The sequence below is a fragment of the Portunus trituberculatus genome, chromosome 3, assembly GCF_017591435.1.
Source record: "Portunus trituberculatus isolate SZX2019 chromosome 3, ASM1759143v1, whole genome shotgun sequence".
In the NCBI taxonomy this organism is placed as follows: Eukaryota; Metazoa; Arthropoda; class Malacostraca; order Decapoda; family Portunidae; genus Portunus; species Portunus trituberculatus.
The window spans coordinates 5,154,370-5,166,869 of NC_059257.1; the positions used below are offsets into that span (position 1 = coordinate 5,154,370).

The following is a 12,500-nucleotide window of genomic DNA, read 5'->3' on the forward strand; positions in this document are numbered from 1 at the left end:
TAAATAGAAAAATATGAATAAAATATAAATGAAAAATAAAATAAGAAAAAAAATAATGGGAACAATAGAGGTGATTTTTTAGAAGTCCAACGGGTATATAGTTAATTAATACGTCCAGGTAACATTATACAGGTAGAAAGCAACTTTATAACCCCTTTCGTATATTCTAAAAAAGTATAGGTAGATAAAATGAGCAAATCCTCCCTACTCTCTCTCTCTAAAGCCTTAAATCCCCTTCAAAAACCTTTAATTTCACTCATAAAGGATCAACACTCTTTAAAAGGGATAGGATTATCTTTAAAAGGAATTCGAATCTCTATAAAAGGATTAGTGTCTTTTGAAAGATTTGAGTGGTGGTGGCGGTGGTGGCGGTGGTGGTGGTGGGTGTGGTGGTGATGGTGGTGGTGAGGTGAGGGTGGAAAAAAGTGGTGATGAGTGGAAGAGGTGTGTGTGTGTGTGTGTGTGTGTGTGTGTGTGTGTGTGTGTGTGTGTGTGTTAACTAAAGAAACTATGTACGTAAGAATCTACAAAGGATATTTGTGTGTATGTATGTATGTACGTAATTTGATCTTTGTGTGTGTGTGTGTGTGTGTGTGTGTGTGTGTGTGTGTGTATACATGGGAACCCTACTTAAGTATACACATCCCATTTTCATACACAATAAAATACACATTAGCCATGTATTAAAACACTTAATTAAACAGGAAGACAACTGGAGAGGGGAGAGGAGAGAAAAAAAAAATTAGGGACATTTTTAGGGAACTTTTGAAACATTTTTGAGGGATCTAGGGAAATTTTTAGGGCGTTTTCTACTGAGTGCCGGGAAGTTTGAGGTTCACGTTGTCATGAGAGAAGACGAGGCGATCCTGCATATCCTTGGCCATGTCATCGAAGGAGTCCATGCCGGAGAAATTGGAGGAGGTGGAGGTGGAGGAGAAGGTGGAGGAGGACGACATGGAGACCTGGAGAGAGAGAGAGAGAGAGAGAGAGAGAGAGAGAGAGAGAGAGAGAGAGAGAGAGAGAGATTGTGTGGTTAGTTTTAAGTGGTTCTATATTTTTTGTTTTATTTTTGTTCATTCATTGACTGACTGACTTTTTTTTGACTGACTGACAGACTAATTTTCCTTGACTGACTGACTGATTGACTGACTAACTTTCCTTGACTGACTGACTGACTGACTTACTTTCCTTGACTGACTGACTGACTGAGTGACTGAGTGACTGACCGACCTTGACTAATTACCTTACCTTGACTGACTGACTGACTGACTTAAAATGAGTTATAGAATTTTGTTAACTAACTCTCCAACTTTTCACTGACAAACTTGAACAAACTTTCCTTAACTGACTTCCTTGCCTGACTGACTGACTGACTGACTGACTGACTGACTGACTACTTACCTTCTTGACACTGCTGGATGACTGCTGGACGGAGGAGGTGGAGGAGGAGGACTGCTGCACTGAGGCCTGGCTTTGCTGCACGGAGGTAGACAGTGCTCCGGAGGGCGTGGCTGCTCCTCCCTCCTGCGGCAGAGAGAGAGAGAGATATAGTCAGTCAAGAGGGGGAGAGAGAGAATAAGTGAGAGATAATGGAGAATAAGTGATAAATAGATAGATGGATGGACAGAGAGAGAGAGAGAGAGAGAGACGAAATATGTAAGCATGAAGATGTCAGTTTGAATTATTTGATCTGCAAGAAGCAAAAAAGGAAAAATAAAGAATTAGTTATACAGAATGAGAAGAGATACTTAACGTAGAAAATAAGAGACGTAGCGAGGTAGAGTAGACAGAGGACAATAGAAGTATAGAATAAAGAATACAGTAAAAATAAATAAATAAATAAAAAAAATAAATAATCTAGTTTCTTCACATTTTTTTAGTGGTTTACGTAAAAATAACACGTTTTCTTTAATACATTTTCTTTGCCACATTACAATTAAAATATTCATTAAATTTTGCTTCATTGAGTTACGAGTTTTATTCAATCCAGTATATTTGTGAATTAAATCGATTAATTAATATCCATACATGTTACATTATTTTATCTTTTATCCTTCTTATCATTAATCTCACTAAATTTACTTGTTTTTAATTGATTATCTTGTTTATCATTTTCAGGATAGTGCTCTCTCTCTCTCTCTCTCTCTCTCTCTCTCTCTCTCTCTCTCTCTCTCTCTCTCTCTCTCTCTCTCTCTCTCTCTCTCTCTCTCTCTCTGTTCCTAGTGATTTAAACCCCTAGTTCCTAATTCTCCATACCTGGTCGCTAGTCAACCTGCCTACCTCATACCTGGTCCTGGTGCCTCGTTACTAGTTAATTAGTGACCAGGTAACGCCTTGTACCAGTGACTTCTAACTTGTACTGGTGACCTGGTTGTTGCTTAGTACCTGTGATTGCCTAGTGACCAGTGAGAAGACCAAATACTAGTGATTGTACCAGTGTTAATACTAGCTAACTTTAAACTAGTATTTTACCTAGTACTGAATGCCAATTACTACGACTGATATCTAGTAACCAGTTTTAAGGTACCAGTGAGTACTAGTTATCTACCCCTAGTACCGTTACCTAGTACTTCACCAGGCGGTACTAGGAGTTTGAAGTACCAGTGAAAAAGTACCAGTGATTTTAACAGTACCAGGTCTAAAACAACTAAATATAACAATACTAGTTGCCATAGACCCCTAGTACCGTTACCTAGTACTTCACCAGGCGGTACTAGGGTGTTTTCAAGTACCAGTGAAAAAGTACCAGTGATTTTTAACAGTACCAGGTCAACAGGTGATATGAAAACCAGTGAAAATATCAGTTAGTACTAGTTATTTAACCCTACTACCGCTACCTAGTACTTAAACCAGGCAGTTACTAGGAGTCTGAAGTACCAGTGATAAAGTACCAGTGAATTTAACAGTACCAGGGCCTCAGGTGATACTAGTAATAGTGTTTTGTGAGGTACCAGGCGCCTTGTACTTTCACTAGTGCAATACCAAATGAGATACCGGTTTTAACTCCTAGTACCTGTGAAAGAGGCCTAATATTGAATACCGGTGACCCTCCTAGTACCTGAGTAGCAGTGACTAGTACCTTTACGTAGTACCTCAAGCATACCGGTGATGGAGTACTAGTTAGCTACCAGTACCTTTTAAAATCACTCCCTATTGCCTAGTTTTTCCCTAGTACTAGTTTCCCCTTGTAAGTTACGATTTTTTTCCTGTTTGCCTTCATTTACCCTCGTTTTTTCCTTGTTCCTAGTATCTTTCCTAGTACTTTTCCTAATATTTTCCTTGATTTCTATTCTTTTCACTATTTTTCCCTAGTATTTAATTTCCCTTGGTTTTCCCTCTTTTCCACTTTTTTCCGCCCTAATACCATTTTCCTGTTATTTTCCTTGTACTTTTCCTAATATTTTCATTGATTTTTTTTTCTTTTCATTATTTTTTCCCTACTACTTAATTTTTCCCTGTTTTTTCCCTTTTTCCCTTTTTCCTTCCCTAAACAATTTCCTGGTATCTTTCCTAGTACTTTTCCTAATATTTTCCTTGATTTCTATTTTTTCACTGGTTTTCCCTAGTGCTTAATTTTCCCCTCGGTTTTCCCCTCTTTTTCCCCTTTTTCCTTGCCTAGTACTTATTTTCCTAGTCATTTTCCTCGTTCCTTACAATTTAGCTTTATTTTCCTTGCCCGGTGATCGTAACCTGGTAACTTTCCTCTTTAAATCACTAGGGTCTGGTTACCTCTCCCTGTTTTCCCCTTGTTTCCCCTTTTTTTTCCTTTTTTCCTTGTTTTTTTCTCATATTTTCTCATTCCCAGTTTCTCTTTTCATTTTTTCCTTTCTCATTATTTTTCTTTATTTTTGATGTTTTTCCCTAATTTTCCTTCAAATTTTCTTGTTTCTATTTTTCTTATTTTTCCTCCTTTCCTCCTCTTTTTCCTTTTAATTCTGCCTCTCATTATTTTTTCCTCTTTTCCTCTCTTCTATGTTTTTTTTTTTTTACTTTCTTAAATTCCCTCTTTCTTTTACTGCTCTTTCTCTTTCATTTCCCTCATTCGTCCGTCTTTTCCCCTTCTTTTCCTCTTTTCCCTTTCAATTCTACCCTCTGTCATTTATTTTTCTCTCCTCTTCCTCTCTTCTACTTTTTCTAATTTCCCTTCCTATAAGTCCTTTTCTGCATTCTATTCTATTGTCTATCTTTTCCTCTTTTTCCTTTCAATCCTATCTACTTTTTCCCCTTTTCCTTTCAGTTTATCTATTTTTTCCTCTTTTCCTTTCAATTCTATCAACCTTTTCCTACTTTTTAATCAGTTGTATCTTTTTCCTCTTTTCCTTTCAATTCTATCAACCTTTTCCTCTTTTCCTTTCAATCCGATCTATCTTTTCCTTTCTCTTTCAGTTCTATGTATCTTTTCCTCTTTTCCTTTCAATTATAACTTTTTCCCTCCTCTTTCTCCACTTCTTCCTATTCCTCCTGCTGCCACTTACCCTCTTTGGCGCACGGACGGTCAACACGCCATCCTTGGACAGCGCGGTGGACACAGCGTCAATGTCAGCTGTGTTGGGCATCGTGAACTCCTTGTAGAAAGACTTAGAGGACATCGATGACCCGTCCTCGGATTTCTATTGTGGAAGAAAATGGGTGAGTGTTCATTCTCTTTATGGGGAACTGGTGTATATGGTTATATTCATTTATTATTTATTTTTTAATGCAGGAGAGAAGCCAAACAAGGAAAAATATATGTATGTAAGGCCTAACTGAGTGCTGGTTCTCTAAATTAAAAGTAATGTAGGAATATGGAAATACAGAATCAAGGAGAGTTTTCCAGAGTTTACCAGTGAAAGGGATGAATGATTGAGAGTACTGGTTAACTCTTGTATTAGGAGTTGGACAGAATAGGGATGAGAGGAAGAAGAAAGCCTTGTACAGCGAAGGTCGGGGAGGAGGGGAGGCATGCTGTTAGATCAGTAGAGCAGTTAGCATGAAAATAGCGATGAAACAGGTGCAACATTCCGGCGGTGAGAAAGAGGCTGAAGATTTGTGGTGTGGAAGAAAACGAGTGTGTTTATTCTTTTTAATGGGAGACTGATGTGTTTTTGTTATGTTGTGGTTTTTATTAGTTTTATTACTGTTTCATATATATTTCATTGTTGTTGCTGTTTATTAGTTTTATTACTGTTTTATTGATTTATTGCTGTTTTTATTAGTTAGGTTTTGTTTTTAATTACATCAGTTACCCATTTTTTTTTTTTTATTTTGGAAGAAAACGGGTGAGTGGTTTTTCTTTTGTGGGAAACTGCTTTATTTTTGTATTGTTGTTGTTTTTATTAGTTTTTATTCCTGTTTTATTAGTTTTTTTATTGTTTGTGTGTTTTTGTGTTATTTTACATCCAATCCGTTTTCTGATTTCTATTGTGGAAGAAAACGGGGTGTGTTGATTCTTTTAATAGGAGACTTTTTTTGTTTTATTTTGCTTTTTTATTAGTTATTATTATTCTTTTTTTTCATCTATAACCCGTTTTCTATTTTCTATTGACGTGGAAGAAAACGGTGAGTGGTGATTGTTATTGTTTTATTTATTTATTTTTTTTATTTATACCATGTGAGCTTTTCATGAGCTAATCTGAAATCCCACCCGCTAGGAAACCGTTGCCCCGAGTGAGGAAGCCCAACCTACACTCGGACCGTGGACAGGATTCGAACCCGTGCGCTTGGAGACCCCTCGGACCACAAAGCACGCATGATTTTTGGGTCTTGTTTCAGGTTGTTTACATTATAATTCGTTTTCTAATGTTTGTTTACGTGGAAGAAAACGGGTGGCAGTTAATTCTTCTGATGGGCAACCTTTCTATTCGTTTTAATTCTCGTTTTCTAATGTTTGTTTACGTGGAAGAAAACGGGTGGCAGTTGATTCAATTGATGGGCAACCTTTCTATTCGTTTTAATGCTCGTTTTCTAATGTTTGTTTACGTGGAAGAAAACGGGTGGCAGTTGATTCTCTTGATGGGCAACCTTTCTATTCGTTTTAATGCTCGTTTTCTAATGCCTCTATACGTGGAAGAAAACGGGTGGCAGTTGATTCAATTGATGGGCAACCTTTCTATTCGTTTTAATTCTCGTTTTCTAATGTTTGTTTACGTGGAAGAAAACGGGTGGGATTTGATTCTCTTGATGGGCAACCTTTATATTCGTTTTAATTCTCGTTTTCTAATGTTTGTTTACGTGGAAGAAAACGGGTGGCAGTTGATTCTTCTGATGGGCAACCTTTCTATTCGTTTTAATTCTCGTTTTCTAATGTCTGTTTACGTGGAAGAAAACGGGTGGCAGTTGATTCAATTGATGGGCAACCTTTCTATTCGTTTTAATGCTCGTTTTCTAATGTCTGTTTACGTGGAAGAAAACGGGTGGCAGTTGATTCTTCTGATGGGCAACCTTTATATTCGTTTTAATGCTCGTTTTCTAATGTTTGTTTACGTGGAAGAAAACGGGTGGCAGTTGATTCAATTGATGGGCAACCTTTCTATTCGTTTTAATTCTCGTTTTCTAATGTTTGTTTACGTGGAAGAAAACGGGTGGGATTTGATTCAATTGATGGGCAACCTTTCTATTCGTTTTAATTCTCGTTTTCTAATGTCTGTTTACGTGGAAGAAAACGGGTGGCAGTTGATTCTTCTGATGGGGAACTTCTATATTCGTTTTAATAGTTCTTTTTTTCTTTTTCTCACCTTGATGTATTTGCCTTCCACCACAACGCGATCCTCCACCACACGGACTTGCAGGTCACTGGGAGAGAAGTCCTTTACGTCCATCACAGCCTGGGGGGTACAAGGCAGGTCAGGGTAGGATAGGGTAGGGTAGGGTTGGTCAGGATAGGTCAAGGTACGTCAAGGTAAAGTAGGGTAAGGTTACATTTGGGTTAAGTTCTGTTTCTTCTTATTTTCAGTTTCTCTCTCTCTCTCTCTCTCTCTCTCTCTCTCTCTCTCCCTTTTTATCCCTAATTCCTCTTCCTCTTCTCTTCTCCTCATCCTCTTCTCTCTTCCTCCTCTTCCTTTCCACCAAAAATCTTATCCGGACCTCCTCCTTGCCCTCTACCTCCTCCTCCTCCTCCTCCTCCTCCTCCTCCTCCTCTGTTTTCACCTCTCCTTTCTCTTCCTCCTCCTTTAGTACCTCTCTCTTTCATCTTCCTCCTTCTCCTCTTCCTCAATATTTCTCCCTTTTCATTTTCATAACCTCCCTCATCTTCCACCTTTATGCCTTTCCACTCATCTCCCTTACCTCTCCTTCTTTCTCCTCCTCCTTCTCCTCCTCCTCCTCCTCTTCCTCCTCCTCCTTCTCTTTACCTGGAACTTGCCGTCCTTCTCAGTGATCTGGAGGGCTTGGGAGGCATACAGGTCCTCGTCGATCTTGCTGCTGCGAATCTTGGAGTAAACATCGCGACACTTTGAGCGAGAAGCCACGTCGACCTGTAGAGAGAAGAGAAAGGCGCTTATTAACTCTTTCAGTACTAAGACGCATGTATACCTGGATTTTTGTGCATGATTAGAGAATTTTATTTGTATTAGGAAGGGTCTATGGAGGTCAGAAGATTAATGGCAACAGTCTTCACTATTCTAATCACCACATGAGTTTCTGAAGCTGTGTGAAATCTCCAAATAGCAACTGAAATATGGAAAGAGAGAGGAGGGTGTTAAAGATTGTGGCATAGAAATGAATTAGGAAAAAAAAGTAAGAGGGAAACGTAGCTAGGAAGAAAAGTAGCTAGGAAAAATAGAAGCTAGGAAAAGAATTAATAGGAGAGGAGGAAAGTAACATGGGTAGAGTAACAGAAAGTAAAGCAAGAGGAAAAGAAGTAAGAAAGAAAGTATTAGAGAAAGTAACAGTGAAAGAGTAAGCAAGATATCAATTACTTTTTTGTGTCTTACGAATCTTAATCTTAATCTTAATCTTAAACTTAAACTTAAACTTAAACTTAAACTTAAACTTGTGTGTAGGAGGAAAGAGAAGGAGAAGGAGAAGGATGAGGAAGAGGAGTGGGGAGAGAGAGATGGAGAGAGAAAGGAAGGAAAGAGGAAGTGGAAGAGAGAAGAGATGAGTCAGATGGAGGAGGAAATCAGTCATTAGAGGAGGAGGAGGAGGAGGAGCAGAAGCAGAAGCAGGAGGAGGAGGAGGAGGAGGAGGAGGAGGAGGAGGAGGAGGAGGAGAAGAAGGAGAAGGAGGACGAGGACGAAAAGGAAAGTCATGAAAGCACACACACACACACACACACACACACACACACACACACACACACACACACACACACACACACACACACACACACACACACACACACACACATATCCCCACCCTCTCTCTCTCTCTCTCTCTCTCTCTCTCTCTCTCTCTCTCTCTCTCTCTCTCTCTCTCTCTCTCTCTCTCTCTCTCTCTCTCTCTCTGGTAATGTTATGAAGGGCTGCAGACAAGAGAGAGAGAGTGTTGGCTTTAGTGACTAATGCCTTACTGACTTCACCAAGGTTACAGAAACAACAGCTGGACTCAATGGCTAGCTGGAGACTGCTATTAATTCCTGCTACTGCATAATGGGTGGTTAGCAAGGAGTGGCTGTGTTATTTAGTGTGTGTGTGTGTGTATACGTGTGTGTGTGTGTGTTTTGCTGCTACTGCTTCTATTACTACTACTACTAATTTGATGTGATTTATTATTGCTGCTTATTCAAATGTTACTTACTGCTGCTGCTACTACTACTACTACTACTACTACTGCTACTACTACTACTGTGCATTTTTGCCTATTTTATTTGTGATTCTCTATTGTTTTTATCTCTGGAATTTTAGTATCAAAAACTTCTCTCTCGCATCAAAACCAGGATACTATCATACTAGAAGCCGAAGAAACTCTCGTACCGAAAACTGTCGTACCAAGACCAACAATTATCGTATCTGAAGCCATCCCCCTAAAAAAACTCGTACTAAAAAATCTCGTACTAACACTAAAAACTATCGTACCAGAAGTCTCAAAAACTATCGTACCTAATGTAAAAAGAAAAAAAAGTAAAAAACCTCGTACCAACACTAAAAACTATCGTACCTAATGTAAAAAAGAAAAAAAAAACGTTAAAAATCTCGTACCAACACTAAAAACTATCGTACCAGAAGTCTCAAAAACTATCGTACCTAATGTAAAAAAGAAAAAAAACGTAAAAAACCTCGTACCAACACTAAAAACTATCGTACCTAATGTTAAAATAAAAAAAAACGTAAAAAATCTCGTACCAACACTAAAAACTATCGTACCAGAAGTCTCAAAAACAACTCTCGTACTGATAATATCGTACCCAAGACCCAAAAAATTACCGTACCAGAAGTAAAATAGAAAAGTATCAAATCTCTCTTACCTAAATAAATAAAGAAAAAAAAAAAAAACGAATCGTACCAGAAATAAAAACCCGTATCAAAAATTCTGAAGTAAAAAAAAGAAAAGAAACTCGCACTTAGAATTCTTACCCAAACCAAACAAAAAAAATGTATCGTACCACAAGTTAAAAAATAATGATCGAACCACAAATGAAAAAAAATATTGAACCACAAGTAAAAAAAATCGAACAAGTAAAAAAAAAGAAAGAAAAATCGAACCACAAGTAAAAAAATATCGAACTACAAGTAAAAAAAAAAAAATGATCGAACCACAAATTAAAAAAAATATCGAACCACAAATAAAAAAAATATTGAACTACAAGTTAAAAAAAAATCAAACAAGTAAAAAAAAGAAAAATCGAACCACAAGTAAAAAAAAAACTCTCGTACCAAAAACTCTCGTACCAAAAACTCTCGTACCAAGACCAAAAGTTATCGTACCTGAAGTCCAGAGTCGTCAAACTTGTCAAGGACGGACTGCACAGCCTTGTCGAAGTCCTCCCACTGGTCCGTGAAGAAGGAGTCATCGAAGAAGGACTCTCTCTTCACCACACTGAGAGTCTTGGTGGTCTTGGTGGTGGTGGTGGACGACATGGCGGTGGTGGTGGTGGTGAATCTGTCAAAAGGAATGGTAAAATGGTTTAGTTATTGTAGCATTAACCCTTTGAATACCATATCACCTTTCCAACTTCATTCTGGTGACAATTTAGTGATTAATACAGCATTAGAAACTCATGTGGGGGATTAAAATAGTGAAAACTGTGGCTATTAATCATCTGACCTCCATAGACCCTTCCGAAAGTCGATAAAATGGTCAAATCGTACACAAATCCCAAGGTAAAAATGTGTCCCAGTAATGAATGGATTAAAACACCCTTAAAACACTGGAACAAGCTGAGATATAGGGAGGATTGTAGCATCAGTATTGTCTCTATGTATAATTGAGTGATTCAGCTGATGTGGGGTAGGGAGAGGGACTGAGAGGGTGTGTGAATCAGCCTGTTGAAGAGTGATTGGTTGGCAGTGGCGATACGGGCAGCAGGTGGCGTAAATCAGGGTTGTGTATTGGTGAATGTGACAGTCGTGTGTGTGTGTGTGTGTGTGTGTGTGTGTGTGTGTGTGTGTGTGTGTGTGTGTGTGTGTGTGTGTGTGTGTGTGTGTGATTACCTTTCTTTATTCTTGTGGTTACTACTACTACTACTACTACTACTACTACTACTACTACTACTACTACTACTACTACTACTACTACTACTACTGCTACTGCTACTACTTATTGCTTGAAGGATAGAAGTTAGAGAGAGAGAGAGAGAGAGAGAGAGAGAGATCACTCGTCACCTTTAAGAAAATAAGCTGAGTAAATGAAAGTGAGAGAGAGAGTGAGAGAGTGGACAGGAGTGAGTCACGGAGGAGGAGGAGGAGGAGGAGGAGGAGGAGGAGGATGGAGAAGAAGAAGATGGCCAAAAATACGACATTGCCACCTCATTCCTTTTGCTTCCTCCTCCTCCTCCTCCTCCTCCTCCTCCTCCTCCTCCTCCTCCTCCTCCTCGGGTTTCTTGTCTTCATTATTTATCTTGTCTTAATGGCTTATTTTTACTCTCTCTCTCTCTCTCTCTCTCTCTCTCTCTCTCTCTCTCTCTCTCTCTCTCTCTCTCTCTCTCTCTCTCTCTCTCTCTCTCTCTCTCAAAACGTAACACATTAAAATCATATCAAGATTTCTCGTGTGTGTGTGTGTGTGTGTGTGTGTGTGTATTAATTGTAAGCTTATTCGTGTTCCTGGTATGTTTTATTTTATTAAGTTTTATTATTATTGTTTTGTTTATATTTGTTGTTGTTTATAATGTGTGTGTGTTAGACTAATGGTGTTCATTTTTATAGTGATGTGGTTCTTTAATATCCTCCTTCCTCTATTTTTTTCTTTTTTCCTCCTTTTCATATTTTTTCTTCTTTTCTTTTTTCATTATTTTCTTTTTAATTCATTTTTCATTATTTCTTTTTTTCGTTTTTTTTTATTTTCAGATTTTGCATTTTTATTTTTCATTTTTTTGATTTGTTGGTTTTTTGTCTTTATCGTTCAGAATTCTCTCTCTCTCTCTCTCTCTCTCTCTCTCTCTCTCTCTCTCTCTCTCTCTCTCTCTCTCTCTCTCTCTCTCTCTCTCTCTCTCTCTCTCTCTCTCTCTCTCTCTGTGTGTGTGTGTGTGTGTGTGTGTGTGTGTGTGTGTGTGTGTGTGCGTGTGTGCGTGAGTGAGACGTACCTGTCAGTCTGTGTGAAGGTGACAAGAAGATAATTAACAGGTGAATTAAAGGTTTTGTTATTACTACTACTACTACTACTACTACTACTACTACTACTACTACTACTACTACTACTGCTGCTGCTGCTGCTGCTGCTGCTGCTGCTGCTGCTGCTGCTGCTGCTGCTACTGCCACCACTACCACCACTACCACTACCACCACCACCACCACTACTACTACTACTACCACCACTACTACTACTACTACTACTACTACTACTACTACTACTACTACTACTACTACTATTAATACAACCATGATGGTGTATATATTTATAGAGAGAATAAGGCGAACCTTGTAACCTTGTGCTACTTACAAAGATACTTATGTAAGTGGCCCTCTTTCTCTCTCTCTCTCTCTCTCTCTCTCTCTCTCTCTCTCTCTCTCTCTCTCTCTGGTATGTGTGTGTACGTGTGTGCGTTTGTTTTCCTGCTTGTCTGTCTGTCTCTACGTATATATGCTTGTATCTTTGTCACACACACACACACACACACACACACACACACACACACACACACACACACACACACACACACACACACACACACACATACACAGATTTACAGTGCCACAAAAACAGATTCCCCTCAACACTGCCAACTTCACACCACCTTACACCACCTCTCCCCTCTTCTCTCTCCCATCTCCCATCTCCCATCTCCCCTCTTTCCTCTCCCCTCTCCCCTCTCCCATCTCCCTTCTCCCTCTCTCCTCTGCTCTCCTCTCCCCTCTTTCCTCTTTCTCTCTCTCTGTTTCCCTCTTTCTCTCTCTCTCTCTCTCTCTCTCTCTCTCTCTCTCTCTCTC

General features: G+C 38.9%; 1 protein-coding gene across 3 annotated transcripts in view; it reads right to left on the reverse strand.

Annotated features, from left to right (window-relative positions):
- Positions 1-12,500, reverse strand: part of LOC123508948 (protein lethal(2)essential for life-like) — a 21,485-nt gene that overhangs the window by 486 nt on the left and 8,499 nt on the right. Inside the window, exons 3-8 of one of the 3 annotated variants that reach the window (XM_045263008.1) lie at positions 9,843-9,999; positions 7,329-7,451; positions 6,714-6,803; positions 4,476-4,610; positions 1,402-1,524; positions 1-962 (exon numbers count right to left, since the gene is read on the reverse strand). The exon at positions 1-962 is cut by the window's left edge and continues 486 nt beyond it. In XM_045263008.1, the coding sequence (XP_045118943.1) occupies positions 810-962; positions 1,402-1,524; positions 4,476-4,610; positions 6,714-6,803; positions 7,329-7,451; positions 9,843-9,995 (777 nt within the window). In that variant the 5' untranslated portion in view covers positions 9,996-9,999 and the 3' untranslated portion in view covers positions 1-809. Of the gene's footprint in view, positions 963-1,401; positions 1,525-4,475; positions 4,611-6,713; positions 6,804-7,328; positions 7,452-9,842; positions 10,018-12,500 lie in introns of all 3 variants that reach the window. The other 2 variants (XM_045263002.1, XM_045263018.1) reach the window with 2 other exon arrangements.